This window comes from Lactuca sativa, chromosome 9, assembly GCF_002870075.4.
Source record: "Lactuca sativa cultivar Salinas chromosome 9, Lsat_Salinas_v11, whole genome shotgun sequence".
Taxonomy (NCBI): Eukaryota; Viridiplantae; Streptophyta; class Magnoliopsida; order Asterales; family Asteraceae; genus Lactuca; species Lactuca sativa.
The window spans coordinates 63,911,096-63,927,104 of NC_056631.2; the positions used below are offsets into that span (position 1 = coordinate 63,911,096).

Below are 16,009 nucleotides of genomic sequence, written 5' to 3' on the forward strand. Positions count from 1 at the left end.
CTAGTGACTCGCCGAGTTTCCTGGGATAACATCTACTCGTCGATTCATCGAGGTGACTTGTCGAGTTCACACAGTCTTGATAGATAATCTAAGGTCATTCGTCAAGTTTCCTTGCTTGCCAATCGACACGTCTACGAACATCCAATAGCTAGGGGAATCTTACTCGACTCGCCGAGTTGTTCCTTCAACTCGTCAAGTTCTAGGAAATCTTCATCCGGCTCGCCGAGTTGTTCATCCAACTCGTCAAGTCTAAGACAATATTCATCGGGCTCGCCGAGTCGTTCATCCAACTCACCGAGTCCATGCCTGCCTTCATATGACTCGCCGAGTCACCCCCTGCGACTCGCCGATTCCTATTAGATCTTAAGCCATATAGACTCATTTGAGCCATGAAATGCTTCCAAATTAGATCTCTAAGTTTCTGAGGCATGCTTTCCACGTAAAGTTGCAAACTTTACGTGCATGCAAGGCTCTAAGGCCCTAAAATAGCAAATATAAGCTTGGAATGGAGTCATACACTAGAGGGGAGGCACAAGCTAGGCACAACTGATAACTTTATGCATCTAAAGGCCAAAAGGAGTCCATATATGAAGTTACAACTTGAAATATTGGCTTAAACACAAAAGCCCTTTCTTAGAATCCATGCACAAGCGGGTTTTGGGTGGAAATGAGCCAAGGAACAGCTTAATACCTTCATAAAGTGCTCCACAGAAGCATATCTTGAATCCCCACGAGTCCTTTGCTTCCTCTAGCTTGCTTCCTCAAGTGTTTCCTTCACCAAATCCTTCCTTCAAGCTTAAAATCACCAAGAAACACACTCACACTCGAATCAGGGTTTTTGGGAGGTAAAGAGTTGTAAAGGGAGGCTAATGACCCTTTAAATAGGGTGCAAGGCCCTGAAATCTACGGTTTCATCTTCCAGCATCTACTCGTCGAGTCCCATATTGAACTCGGTGAGTAGGTCATTAAACTTCGCGGACAAACCCGCTACTACGCGACGAGTAGGAAGGCCAACTCGCCGAGTAGATTCTTAAAAATCCAAACCAAAATATCATTATTAATACCTGAGGATCAGGGTGTTGCATACATGCCATTTCTAAAGCTTTACTTATGTGTGACTGCAGTTCTCTGTGACAACCCAAGTTGTTCCGTTACATTTCCCCGTTACCATTAACGGAATATTCCAGTTTATAAAAGTTCCGTTAATTAGAGGTCGTCAATTAAATAAACATTTCAGTTTGTTTATATTTAATATGCCGCTAAGTCGTGATAAAAGGAAATAAAAACACATAACACACATTTCCATTTAGTTGGAAAATGTTAAGTTTATTATTACGACCACTAAATCGGGTACGACCAAAAGCCCCGTTTAACGGCAGTATCGGGTAAAATTCCACTGAGCCCCGACTCGGAACCCTATATAAAGGTGAGTGGAGTCCATTGGAGACTTTTTACACTCTCCCTCTATACTCTCTCTCTCTCTAGACCCGTTTTCGCCCCAAATCCGCAACCAAACGCTTCCAAATCGTAAGTCCGCTTACCCTAGCTTATTCTAAACATTATGATTTGTGTTTATTGCCCAAAAATCGTCCAAGAAGGCATGGAATAAGGAGTTTACGGCCCAGGAACACTCTAGGGCCGTAAACCCCTAATATGGTGCCAAACATGCCTTTAAACTCATCCTTAAGCTTAGAAACTATTAGGGGATTTAGCCTAGGAGTGTTTGAACCCCAAAACAACAAGATTTGTGGCATAAAAGAGGGTTTACGGCCCAAGCACATGCTTAGGCTGTAAACACCCTCTAAATTTGTTAAATCAAGTTCCAAACACTCCCAAACCACCCATAGGCTTAAGACATAAAATAAGGACATGCTATTTAGGGTTTGGAACATTTAAACACAAGGAAATATGGGGTGACTTGGAGTTTACGGCCCAAGCAAGTACCTAGGCCGTAAACTCCCCAAAACACACCCAAATGATAGTTTTAATACCCCAAAATGGCATCACACTCCATTATAAATTGCTAGGAAGGTATTAGGGGCTTAAAACTTCACTTAACTCAAAGAATGAGAGTTTACAGCCGTAAACTCCCTTAGGAGTTGTCCCTAGGTCGTAAAGTCCTATAAGGTGCCCTTAGAAGCCTTAAACCCACTCATGCCTTTTTGGAAAAGTACTTAGAAAAATCCCATGAACAAGATAGAGCCTTGAAACACACTAGAACCCCTCACCATGAGTTTACGGCCGTAAACTCATGGTGAGTAGTCCCTGGGCCGTAAACTATATAATAAGGGTTTACTCTTGGAGAGTAAACTCCATTCCTTAGCCATACACACCTTTAGACGCTACCCGGGACACCCAAACACTTGTCCAAAGTGTTTTCCGCTCCTTTGAGCGCGTATATTTGTTTAATTAGTATTAAATATACTAATTGTATGTGAACATATGTTATCATATGTTAAATAGGTCATTGTGTGTGTTCGAGTCCTTGCGTGACACCGAACGCCCAAACGACACCTTTGTCGGACCTACTTACACCAGGTGAGTTCATACCCCTGAATGAACCTTTTAAATGCTTTTACATGTTTTATAGGGGGGGGGGAATACAAGTTAAACATGCCAGTTATCATATCAATCACATGTGATTGATAACCCGCATGCTCAAGATTTTACCACACTGTACACTGTTTTACCGAGTAGGACACTATAATGGTTTTCAAAAAGGTTTTTCGGTTGTTTCAAGACTCTTCTTTATATTGCTTGATTTAAAACTCACTTTAAACTAGTTTATAAAGGTTTTACAAGATTTTAATCAAAGTTCTCTTTCACAACGTATACTTTTACTTGTTTGTTACTGCTGCTTCGCTTTTACTTATTTAAAACTCCTACTTGATAACGCATTTCCTTCGTGATACGCTTATACCGGATTTTTGTCTCTATATCGCTTATACTTGTAGCCTCTTATACTTGATAGACACTCTTACTTCACTTATCGTCGTCTCCACTTCGTGATACACTTACACTTGGTACAATTATACTTCACGATTCGATTATCCCACTCTGTACGCTTATACTTCACGACTCGGATGTTCCACTGTACGCTTATACTTCACGACTCGGATGTTCCTCTGTACGCTTATACTTCACGATTCGGATGTCTCACTGTACACTTATACTTCACAAGTCGATCATTCCACGCTGTACACTTATACTTCACGATATGATTCCACTTGATACACACTCAAGCGTAGTTAGATGTATGTCTGTGCTTGTATAGATGCATATAAATAATGATTGAAGGACTTAGGAAGGCTTGTCCGCCCTATTTCCTTTTCTTCGTTGAGATGTGGTCTGGTGGGATCAGATGTCCATCCGAAGGTCGTTGATTCATTAGTTATATATTATGTACACCAGCATAGACATACGGGTTCACTTCAATCATTTCAGTTATGAGTCTCTACATCTAGTTCAACACTTACATTAGAAACCCACTATTTGGAAGTCTCTACCCACTATTTGGGATGCATCTTCAGGACACGGCCTTTCTCCGTCGTCTAGTTGGTAACCAGAGTCTCCTGTAGGGAGAGCGGACATTGTGTGTATAGATCTATACGGGATTGACAACCCCGCACCCAGACTGCTAGCTACAGTCCCGTCCTACCAAGCCAACGGGTGACAAATGTCACATTTTAGACGCTTGTAGGGCGTCTGGTACTCTAGTCAGTATGGTTACGAGTATCCCGGGTTACCTTATAATTCTTTGGCCTTAAGGTAACGGTATTTCACCGGCAATTTACAATGTATGTTGGTAATTCATTTTCAGAGTCACACTGTTTTGACCTTACAAGACGTACCTTTCATTTGATACTGTCTGGGGTCTGTCTTTCACTATTTTAGACCTTACCAGTTGTACCTTTCATTTGGTACCTTCTGGGGTCTGAGTCTCTATTTGTTAGACTGAACCAGGCGTGTCGTTTGTTCGATACTCTCCTGGAGTCTATGATTCCTTGCCTTAGACAGCAGTCCTCACTGCTGAGGCATATGTTATTCCCTGATGTCGTTTGCTTTCCTCAATAATCAAATTCAGTATTTTGATAATGATAGCAATTTAGGGAAAACCACTTTTTACCACATAACACTGACCAGTTTGGTAGAAGGCTGCTTTATTAAAGAAAATATAGGATTTTCTGGAAAGGACTCTAATACACAGTAAACACTTAAACTACTACTTTTATTAAAGTTATTTGAATAAAAACGTCACTAAATGCTTATGAACTCACCAGCATTTGTAAAAATGCTGATACTCGCTTTTCAAATAACTTGTGTTCTCAGGTCAGCATTAGACAGGTACACCCCCGAAGCTGTTGATGAAGATGGCTTAGTGCCTTGCTGTACTTACTTATATTTACTTGTAATCTCCGATGTATTTTAATGTAACCATGTAAAACTATTACTATTAATGCAATGTTTTGTTGTACTTTGATTACTATAATGCATGTATTGTGATACTTGACATGACGTCATCCACCCCAGAACGTTTCCGCCGTTCCGGTTTTGGGGTGTGACATTCTCGTTGCAGGTCCCATGGATAGTACCAAATTATGTTAATTACGTTGGTCCAATTAACTCATTCAAACCTAGTATCACTGAAAGTAAGAAACTTAATCGTACCTTACCTTGGGGTTTGAATTCAAAATTACATTCCAACGCTTAAGTTAATTTGTTGGTCGAGGTGGCCAATACAATAGAGATGAAGTGTAGGGTTCAGAATGATCTTACTAAGTGTGGTTTTGCGTTTGAAATTTATGTGGGATGTGATCATACTAATGTGTCACTATCAAGGTTGAACGTAGTCGCATGCTAATGGTACATGTCGAGAAGTGGCCCCAACACAATCCAATGTTGGTTGGAGGTGTTCACGGGAAAAAAGTGTTGTCAGTTTCTAAACACCAACTTTTATGAATGTCCCCGACTATTTAGAAGCGGGGTGCAAAATTGGGATCGGCCCAAATGATGGGGTCGACCACTACTTTCCTTGAACATCCAAGGCAAAGCAATCATAGAAGCTGTGAACTTGATGTGGGTTTCCACAATCAAATTACATATTCATCAACAGAGAATATAAGAACGGACTTATCACTAGTTATTTTCCATTTTGGAATAGAATAAAAGAACTGTAGGAATGTGCATCAGTCAAACCAAGTGAAAGTGGACAATTCCTTTTTTGGTTGTGTGGGGACAATATGAACAACATTTTATTTTTATCTTCTACTCCAGCTTCTTACATGCAGTTGCCATTAACCCATAACGTACAAACCAATCAAATTGGTTTGGTGGGTGCACCCACTACCCACTACCCACTACCCTTACGCCTTGCCTTATCTCCATGGACCATCTTCTCTCGTCTAAAGTCGAGCATCACTTCATATACATATATACACTCTGTTGGGGCCAAAACGAAACTACACTCTCACTCTAAATCCCACTTAATCCATCTAGGGTGTCATTTAAATCACTCAACCAAGTTGGAAAATATAATCAAGGCTTGATGTGTAAGACGAAAATATTGTTCAAGAACGAAGGAGGCAAAAGGAAAAAAAAAGTGTGGTATTTTGATTTGATAGAAGAAGAGATAAATGGGGTGGCCCACCATCACCACCACCCTCCCCCCTTCCTTCCTTACTGCTGTACAACCACACTTGTGTAGTAATTTAATAACAATGCTTGGTATTTATTAAACTCAACCAATTATTGATTAGTTTAAACACAACATATATTTCTTAACCCAAAAATAATATAATATTTATACGAGTGATGATTTGTTTAGGAGGCTTTATTAATTTTGGTAGGTTTCCTCCCTTTAAAATCCAAAATTATGTCTAAAAAGCTTAATTTTTTTTTTTTTTTTTACTTTTTTGAAAAAGAACTCACCTAATCAAAGAAAATATTATAGTCTTCATACCAATTAACAGAAAACCACAAAAATCAAGGGGACATATGACAGAATTGGTCCCTAAAGTCTCGATAATCATTTTGGCAAAGCATGTTGCAAGTCAACACTTTTTTTTTTCTGTGAATTGATTGTAGGTTCGTAAGTCTTTTCGATACCAAAATTATTAATGTTTCAAGTTATATTTTTTATACGCATCCTAATGAATCAATCAACTTTATTTTTTGTTTCTTGTCATATCATATGTTATTGAAGAAATATTTATGCATTTTAAGCGTGTCTCTTTAAGAAAGTCAAGAAATACAAAATGAAGCCTTAATTTTTATAAAATAAAATAAATAAAAATAAAAAGGTAGAATTGTAAAGGGGTCGTAGGTGATAATAGGTCTGGCAAAAGATAAAGAAATATTTTCAGACAAGACAGAGAGGCAGCACGCGAGCGACTGGGTATGGATGTTTGGCTCATGGTACAACCACTAATGCACAACGTACAACCCCATGACGAAAAGACCATCGCACCGACCCTAATGAATGATTAAGCTTCCTCCTCCCCCTCCTCTTCGTCTCTAGAAAATAATGCTCTACTCATCATCATATTCATATACTCCTTAACTACCAGTATCAATCTTTCTCTCTCACTGCTGCTCTGGTTGGAGCTGTTAATTATACCAATATTTGCTCCAATTAACATAACCATATCTGCACCAAAGCAATAGCAAGTGTCGGTGTCGCCATTCTTTCTACCAATTCTAGTTCCATCATGTCTGCTAAATCCAAGTAACTTCCGTTTCTTATTTCTCAAATTGTATTTATTGTTGTTTATTATCAAATCTGGGCTTAATTGCTTGTTTCCATTTTGGATTTACTTCCCGATCCCCCTTCCACTTTACTTCTTTTTTTGTAATCTTCGACTTCACTCATCAGATCTGCCCGTTTTCTTAAATATTTCTTCTACGACGCTTATCCTCATCCAACTTCCGTCTTAATGTCTACGAAATTTAAAGATCCCACAACTTAGGAGTGGAGATGCTGCTGTGTTTTGTCACTTTCTAGCTCTAATTTAGTAATTTGATTTTTTCTTCTGCATTTGTTTAAAGTTTTGTCTTTTTTTTTCTGCTTATGGTTTTGTTCACTTAATAGATCGTGCATTGCCTGGCAACCTGGTTGAATGAATGGATCCTACTGTTATCTTCTTGGTATATTCATTAATGTGGCTGATAATGTTGAAATTCTGACAGATCTTCTTCTTCTGAAACGCCTCCCGCCACCAAAATCCCGATTAGCAAAACATCACCGGCAACACCGAGAGTGAGTAAACTTAGCAGGGGAGTTGCCAAATCGGAGACTGATTCACCATCTCCCCTCCAAACCACCAGAGCTTCCGTGGAACGTTCCCCGCGATCTGTTCCTGTAAAGCCTGCCCTAGATCGTCGGTCTCCAAAGACCAGCACCCTTGCAGAAGTAAGTTCGAAAACTCAGCCTCCAGTTCTTTGTTTCACTGTTGACATAATGACATACTTCTATCATTGTTATATTCCCATGGCAATCGTTGCATTCTTTCTGCTCTAGCACTTGTTTGGAAACCAAACAATATACAATGCCTTTGATCTAATCTGTGGTGGACCCTGTTGTTGATGTACTTTTGTTTGGTATGTGGGTTTCCAGAAACCAGCTCCAAGGGTGGTGGTGCCAAAGGGATCAGAATTACAAGCTCAATTGAATGCACTTCAAGATGATCTCAAGAAAGCCGAAGAAAAGTTGGTTTCTGTTGAGAAAGAGAAAGCAAAAGCCATAAACGAACTGAAAGAAGCCCAGAGATTATCTGAGGAAACAAACGAAAAGCTCAGGGAGGCTCTTGTGGCTCAAAAGAATGCCGAAGAGAGTATTGAAATAGAAAAGTTTCGTTCTGTTGAAATGGAACAAGCAGGAATTGATGCTGCTCACAAGAAGGAAGAACAGTGGGAAAAGGAATTGGAATCTGTAAAGAACCAGCATGCTGCAGATTTGGCTGCACTTCTTTCTGCCACTCAAGAACTTGAAAAAGTGAAGCAGGAATTGGCGATGACATGCGATGCGAAAGATCAAGCACTTACACATGCAGATGATGCAACCAAGATTGCTGAAAACCAGGTAGAAAAAGTAGAGACACTGTCTGCTGAGATTACACGATTGAAGGGAATGCTCAATTCCAAATTCGAATCAGAAGCAGATCAAAGTAACAAAATGGTGTCTGAGCTAAATTTGGAGATTGAAACTCTGAAATCAGAAGCAGAACAGAGTAATAAGCTGGTGTTGGAGATGAAATCAGAGATCGAAACACTCAAGTCAAAAGGTCATGAAAATGACAAATTGGTTTCTGAGTTGAAATCAGAGGTTGAATATCTAAAATCAGAGGAAGACGAGCTAAAATTAGAGATTGATTCTCTAAATGAAGAACTCAAGAAAGCTAAGGTATACAAGGAGAAGTTACTCGATAGAGAAGTGTCATTGGAGGAACTAAACATTGAATTAGAAGCTGCAAAAATGTCTGAATCATATGCGCGTAGCTTAATGGAAGAATGGAAGAGTAAAGTTGAAGAACTAGATCTTCAAGCAGAAGAAGCCAAAAGATTAGAAAGATCCGCATCTTCATCTCTCGAGTCAGTAGTGAAAGAACTCGAAGGGCGTAATAGTCTTTTGCGTAACTCTGAATCCGAACTTGCTTCTCTCAAAGAGAAAGTGGGGTTGTTGGAAATGTCAAACGTGAGACAACGAGGTGATCTTGAAGAATCGGAAAGGAATCTTCATAAAGCAAGGGAAGAAGCTTCTGAAATGGTGAAGAAAGCTGAAATTCTGAAATCAGAGCTTGAGAATTTAAAAGAGGAAAGAACACAGGCCTTGAACAATGAGAAACTTGCAGCTAGCAGTGTTCAGTCACTTTTAGAAGAAAAGAATAAACTCATAAGTGAGTTGGAATCTTCAAAAGACGAAGAGGAAAAGAGCAAGAAAGCTCTTGAAAGTCTAGCTTCAGCTTTACATGAAGTTTCTGCAGAAGCAAGAGAAGCTAAAGAAAAGGTGCTTTTGAATGAGTCTGAACATGAAAACTATGAGAGACAAATAGAAGATCTGAAACATGCACTTCAATCGACCAATGAGAAGTATCAGAACATGCTTGATGATGCAAAACATGAGATTGACATGCTCATGAATACAATCCAACAATCTAAAGATAACCATGAAAGTGTAGAGTCGGAATGGAAAGAAAAAGAGGTGAAATTGATGGAATGTGTTGAACAAAATAAACAAGAGAATGTTTCACTTGAAAAGGAGATAAAGAGGTTAGCTACTTTGCTCAAGGAAACTGAAGAAGAAGCTTATGGATCCCAAGAAGAAAGATCCCAGTTGAAGAATCTTTTGAAGGAAGCTGAATCTGAAGTTGTGTATTTGAAGGAGGTTCTTGGTGAAGCAAAAGCTGAAAGCATGAACTTAAAAGAGAGCTTAATGGATAAAGAAAACGAGTTGCAGAGTCTTGATCATGAAATCAATGAGCTTAAAACACAAGAAGCTGCATCTCTGAAGAAGGTAGAGGAGTTGACTAGGCTGCTTGAGGAGTCAAACTCAAAGGCAAATAATACGTCTTCCAAGATTGAAGAACACGATGATGTCAGTGACAGTGAGAAAGAGTACGACATGCTTCCAAAAGTTGTGGAGTTTTCTGAACACAATGGTGATGCAAGAGATAAAGTCCCAAAAATTGAACAATCTGAGCAACCTTTAGTAAAAGAAATACCTCAAGATGATGTGGCGATTGTGAATGGAGAACATCATAAAGAGAGTCTGAGTGAGAAAGGAGACAGGAATGGAAACGATGATTCCGTTGAAGTCGAATTCAAGATGTGGGAAAGTTGCAAGATTGAAGGAAAGGATTTGTCGCCTGAAAGAGAAACAACTCATGAGGAATCTTTTGAGGATGAAGTGGATTCAAAATTGGAAAGTGGAGAAGGGTATGATCAGGCAAATGGTACAGAAAATGGTGCCACGTCACCATCAAAGGATCAACAGCAAGTGAAGAAGAAGAAGCCTTTCATTCGGAAATTTGGAAGCTTGTTGAAGAAGAAAGGCTCAAGCAACAACAGCAGCCAGAAATAGGGTGTGGGGCCAAGTAGTGAAACAGGTATATCTGTGTCCTTGTTTTTTTTTTTTTTTTTGTTTGATACAATGTTTTTTGTTGTTTCATGATTTGAAACGATTACGTATCATCTTTGGAGATCTGTTTGTTATTATTATTATTATTATTATTATTTTGTGTATGGTATATTGGTATTATTCCCAGTCTGTCTTGTATGTTGCCTAGAAATTTAATTTGGAAAGGTTTAAGATTTTTGTTGCACATGAAGATGAAGAAAAAAATAAAAACAACTGAGATGTCATCTACGTATCTTGTTCCTGACTTCCTGTTATATTTAATATTGATTGATATGATCTGTTAACAGTAAATGCACATGCAGCAACTGTGTCTGTTTAATAAATGTAATAATTAATATAACAAGTACACAAACAGCCAGCATGACAAGTCAGATATTATTTAGAGCATGTGGTGGAGCACATCACATGTGAGTTGGGCATTAAAAAGGAAAGGGAGGGAGTATGCTCTGATGCTCGTTGGAAAGTTTTAATGAGAATTTGTTGTGAATGCTTGCTTTGTACACTCCATTAAAAGCTTCTACTTGTCACTTGTCAGAGTGGAAGGTCATCAAATAGTAAATAGTTAAAAACCTAGAAAAATCATATTGTCTTCAATTATTTATATGTTATTATATTGGGATAAAACAAAAATGACCAAAAATGTATATGCAATATTATAAAATAAAATAAGTTAGTTAATAACCAACTTTTATCACAAAATGACCATGTATTTTGCAAAGGGTTCGCCTAATGGTCCCACCATACATAACTTCGTAAGATCATCCAGCATGCTTCTCAAATGATTTATCTCTTAAATCTTGTTCGTGTATTTGTTTCGTGAAGATCGGCATATTTTGCAAATTGGTTTTGAATACTCTTTGTATAATACGCTTTGATATTTACATGTTAGATCTAATATGCTAGTCGGCCTACACAGCAAAAACCGACAAATGACGGTTGGTTTTGACATAAATCTTGTTTTCATGTGTTTTGCGTAGGTTGTAGAGTGTAGACACGTTCGTGAAAGAGTTGGTGTTTGATATGTTATGATTATTTACATGATCGGAATTTCAAAGATTTATTTTTGTTAGTGTTATTTTTTTTAAAGATTTTTTTAGTTAAGATTTATATTGATTTGGAATTATTTCTTAATTAGATAAAACCTTTAGGATTTATATTGTTCTTTTAAATTCTATGATTTCTATACTAATTAGGAGTTATTTTATGATTTCTAGATTATTATAAATAGCTTAGTCGTTTTGGATTTTTAAACACTTTTTGAGATTTAATAAATTTTATGAAAGAATTTGCAAAAATTATGAACATAAATTGTTCTTGTTGTTCTTTGTTAGTGTTGGGTCCGATCATTTTCGATTTATTTTAGCATCATTTGGTATCAGAACCCAACTGAGATGATCGGTTGAGGAAGATCCCGCGTGGCTACAAACCATCACAATGTCAGGCATGAAGATGGAGCAACTTATGCTAGAGACCCACAAGATATGTAGATAGAGCAAAAAAAAAACATTGTGATTTAATACTTACAACCACGAGTGCAAGAAATCGAGCTGTTGAATCAAGAATTGCCAAGAGAAGAAGAGACTGAATCAGAACAACTACTAGAAGGTTAATCGTTTTTCCGTACCAAGACGAGATCTTCGCGAAGGAGGATATCACGATGGTCTGTTGAGAAACATTGATTTGAAGGTAGAGAATCCCAAATGCATAGGGTTAGAAGTATACCTCTCGATTTTGTCTGAATCTAAACGAATCTTTTGGGAGAGGGGGATGAAAACGAGAACATTCAATTTTGTGACATTGATTTCATCTATGATGCAGAACCCGTCTACGAAAATTTACATTTTATAAACAATATTTTGTTGGTGTTGAAAATCAATATTTTATGGGTTTCATATATTTTATAAACATGATACAAAACAAATCATATGTGAAACATCTAGTAAGTGCTTTTCTGTTGGGTTTATTTATGTTTGTTCTAAAGTGTGGAAGTTTCATGCTTTTTAGAAACCTTGGATGAGAGGTATTCATGACGAGGGCTTGTGGACAAGTCTTTTTTCAAGAGGGGAGAATGATGGGGGGAATTTCAAATATAACATGAAGATTTATTTTGAGATTTCATCAAGTATGCTAATGGATAAACCGACACATGACAATATACTTTTATGGGCTTTGCAAAGATAGGCACATCTCACGAAATGGTTTACACACGTTTTCAGTCATATGCTTTGATTATTTTCATATTTACAAAAGTTCATGAACCAAGAGTATTTCGCGAAAGATCTATTAATTTTTCACAAAACGGTAATTATATAATTTGATTCTTAGCATTGCTTCTTGTGTTAAATGTTAAAGTGATCCAAAAGAAGACCAACAAATAGCTTAAAAACTTAGCATTCATCATGAACAAAGTTGAATGATCATGAAAAGGAAATCACCTTGTTTAAGAAGAATCTTAATGGTAAGCAACACTTGGTATTAGAAATTAACAAGTGAAAGCCCCGACTTATAAAATTTTTGATGCAAAGAATAAAATTGAGTCCAAGATTTAAAGGAAAACTAAGTGGAACACGAGGACATGGAAAAGCTTTGCAGTCAAAGAACGATTAAACAATGATGAATTACCAAAGGGTTTGTAGCATAGTGGTATCAAATGTTGGTAAAAAGATGTCATTCATTCAAAGGTTGAGGGTTCAAGTCTCATTGGAAACAAAAATACACTAAATATTGATAATATCATACCAAATATGATTCTTATCAAGGCTAGTGATTTTCTAGTGATGATTAAGCGGCTCATAATTACCGGAGTATTGATCCTCAAATAATATGATAAGAACATAGATGAAGTCATGAAGATGAGTGAGAGGGTTTAATATATTTCATGGATACACTCTTAGTTGGTGATATACCTTCTCTTTTTGGTCGCTTTTGTGATTAGCCCTTATATGTTTGTCCTCGTATTCCTTCATAATAAAGAAGCAAATATGTACACAGCTGAAGTGTACACAATGAGCAGAATAAAACCAGTCAAAAAAGTTGAATCATATGTAATAATCCAGCTTAACCAAGCTTATGTTAACAAGAATTTGTGTAATATACAAGCAACAAGACCTCCAAAAAAGATGTTTTATCAATATACTTATGTATTCTTTCATATTCCTCATCAAATCCATGAAACAAACATATAAAACCATGGTGAAATCACATATTCTCTTCTATCTCTTTACACTTAACAGTAGCTAGAAAACACCTCAAACCAAATTTTACAAACTCAATCCCCAATGTTCAGAATCAGAGGCCCTAACATTCAAGTCTTATTGTTCCGCTTCAAACCAAATTAAGATGATGAAAATGAAACAACACTATAAAAAGGACAAAGGGGTCAAACTCATGTGTTCTACAATTAAGTTTATACATGATCATTTTCAGGACCCTCTATTGATATGTTTCTCTTGTTTTGTTGTGTCATTGGTAAAAGGGTACCTTTGTCTCTATATTTGACTCTCTTTGGGCCAACATTCTTTTCACCCTTTTTCCATACTCTTGAAGACACCAACTTCAATCCTCTCCTCATGTATGTTACTAGAAGCGTAACAAGCTCTCTGCAGAGTCAACAAATAAACTAATCTTTATCTTTATCATCCTCACTGATTTGACTAAAATACCCTTTTTCACATGAAGAAATTTTACTTACAAGGGTGAACATGGAGATCGGCCACCATTCACATAATAAATGAACAAGTATGCATCATAATGTTGGCCATTGATAAAATAAAAGGAATTCAGCCTCCTTACACAAAGGAAGGACATTTTCTGATACAAATGGATTGCAGAATTGTTGTAAGAAATTACATGAAGGTAAACTGCTCTGCAATTTGGCATACTTGAACCATACTTGATCACCTCTCGAATCAGTGAAGTGGCTGAAATGTTTTGAAATAGCAATCTACTTTCAACCAGAATAATCATTCAAGAAAATTTGTCAAAGAAAAATGAAAAGCCTGTTTTTTTTTACCTATACCAAAATTTCTATAGGACTCTACCACTCCTAGAGTCAGAATATAAACTAGAGCCTGATCTGATCTTGATTTGTCATATCTCAGCATATCTTCTATCTACAATGCATAGAATGAGATTAGTTTCATTGTTTATATAACAAAGAACTTGGCATTATTGATTGCATTAAGAAGATAAAAGGTATTTTAGGTAGAATGAGAAAATCACCTCACTTTCTTTTGCCATAATGATTCTTGCAGTGACAAATCCAATAAGTTCATCACTTTCACCATTAGGACGATTTCGGTCAACTGCTCCCCAAGAAACTATATCGTGACCATGAACAACATTGTGGAAGAATTCAATTTCATACCTAAGGATAGATAGTCACAAAGAACTGATCTTGTTGAGAAAGTATTTATTATCTTTAATACAACCCTTTATGTAAAAGGGTTAATCACAAATACTGACAACAAACATTAACTCATTCAGTCGCCAAAGTTCTGATTGGGTCAATTAATATTGGCAGAACCCAATTACAAGTTTCATGATTGAATGAGTAAATTTCAAATAGTTTGTTGTCAGTATATGTCGTTTAAAAAAAGAAAGGGATCTTCTAACCTGATGGGAAACAGATCGCCATGGATTTTTACAAGAACATCTAGATCAGTGGGTTGTATAGGCCTGTAAGATATGGATGGATGGCGGGGTGCTCTCAAGTTCATCATTGAAAATACCCAATAAAAGTTTGATGTGTGACACCATTTATGTCACTCAACCAAAAGGGGCCATGCAGCAGTCATTGAAACTAGTAGATAACTTTCCATGTTAGCAATTTTGCAAAATCATGCATATTCAAAGACAAAACGGTGAACCACTAAGCGTTAAAATGGGAATTAGTTGCATACAAGAAGTAACTGGACTTGTAAGCGGAATCATATGATATCAATCTAGTTGAAAAATCCATGAAATTAATTAAGCTGAATAGCTGATCATGCCCCCAAGCAAGCACAGCTAACAAACAAAGCACTCTTCCATCAATCCTAAATGATATATAAACAAGAAAGTATGCATATAACAAGAAAATGATTCAAAAAGTAACAAATACCAAACACAATGAGCTGTGATCCTTGAGATTAGTTAGTGGTTATTGTTGGACATAAATGAGTAAAAGTTTGCCCCAATTGGCAAGTGTTGATGGCGGTTGGCGGAGATTATTGATGGGTGAAGGGGAAATCGAAATGGAAAGATTAAAAATCAAATCTTTAAGAAAGAAACCCAATCAAATGATCAAAAAACTAAAACTGAAAGTAACAATGATCAAGATCGAATTGAAAGTGTAAGGCGACTTACCACATCGTTAAGCGGCGAGATTAGGTCGAATTAAAGATGGTGTCGTCTTGTTTATAAGTAGAAAGGAGAAGGAAGGAGGAAGGGAGGGATCGGAGAAGATGGGAAATTGGAAAAGTTGGAAGAAAGGAATCTCGAATGTGAGGAACAGAAACAAGAACATGAACAGGAACAGGAACAGGAGAGAGTTCGGTCGGGTCAATGACTCGGTTTTTATAAAAATTAAGAAGGGAATCCCAAGACCCAATTTTTCATTGTTGAGTGGCAAGAGAATCCGTTTATATAATTATATTTCTTGTTTTTGATACGTGCAACTCATTAAATAAGTAATAAATACCCAAATAATCATTTAATAACCATCGTCAATGTAATAGTATTTCATTATATTACAATGTATATGTAATAGTATTTCATAATATTGTAATATAGTGTAAAGGATAATATGGTTTTAAGCTAAAGGGAATGGTGTTATGTCTTTAATTTTTGTTGTCACATATATCTCATGTGTTGCGTCCAAGTTCTCCAAGTTCTCGT

General features: G+C 37.0%; 2 protein-coding genes across 4 annotated transcripts; one reads left to right on the plus strand and one right to left on the minus strand.

Annotated features, from left to right (window-relative positions):
* Positions 1 to 6,352: 6,352 nt before the first annotated feature.
* On the plus strand, positions 6,353 to 10,241 carry LOC111919925 (WEB family protein At3g02930, chloroplastic). Its single transcript, XM_023915515.3, has 3 exons — positions 6,353 to 6,724; positions 7,186 to 7,408; positions 7,613 to 10,241. Exons 1-3 carry the CDS (start codon positions 6,708 to 6,710, stop codon positions 10,073 to 10,075), a joined length of 2,703 nt encoding a protein of 900 aa, XP_023771283.1. The 5' UTR covers positions 6,353 to 6,707; the 3' UTR covers positions 10,076 to 10,241.
* A 3,013-nt stretch (positions 10,242 to 13,254) lies between these two features.
* On the minus strand, positions 13,255 to 15,738 carry LOC111919614 (histone acetyltransferase MCC1). Of its 3 annotated transcripts, none has more exons than XM_023915390.3 (7): positions 15,479 to 15,738; positions 15,034 to 15,139; positions 14,747 to 14,933; positions 14,354 to 14,498; positions 14,145 to 14,244; positions 13,824 to 14,052; positions 13,255 to 13,731 (listed from the first exon to the last, which is right to left on the minus strand). In XM_023915390.3, exons 3-7 carry the CDS (start codon positions 14,851 to 14,853, stop codon positions 13,539 to 13,541), a joined length of 774 nt encoding a protein of 257 aa, XP_023771158.1. In that variant the 5' UTR covers positions 14,854 to 14,933; positions 15,034 to 15,139; positions 15,479 to 15,738; the 3' UTR covers positions 13,255 to 13,538. The 3 variants fall into 3 exon arrangements, with proteins under 3 accessions (XP_023771158.1, XP_023771109.1, XP_023770968.1); XM_023915341.3 differs by having other exon boundaries at positions 15,234 to 15,738; XM_023915200.3 differs by lacking the exon at positions 15,034 to 15,139.
* Between the last annotated feature and the right edge of the window lie 271 nt (positions 15,739 to 16,009).

Coding starts and splice junctions, on each gene's coding strand:
- LOC111919925 (XM_023915515.3), top strand. Junction 7,409..7,612: donor AGACCAGCACCCTTGCAGAA/GTAAGTTCGAAA, acceptor GTGGGTTTCCAG/AAACCAGCTCCAAGGGTGGT.
- LOC111919614 (XM_023915200.3), bottom strand. CDS start 14,853: ATGATGAACTTGAGAGCACCCCGCCATCCATCCATATCTTACAGGCCT. Junction 14,499..14,746: donor GGCGATCTGTTTCCCATCAG/GTTAGAAGATCC, acceptor ATCTATCCTTAG/GTATGAAATTGAATTCTTCC. Junction 13,732..13,823: donor CGATCTCCATGTTCACCCTT/GTAAGTAAAATT, acceptor TTGACTCTGCAG/AGAGCTTGTTACGCTTCTAG.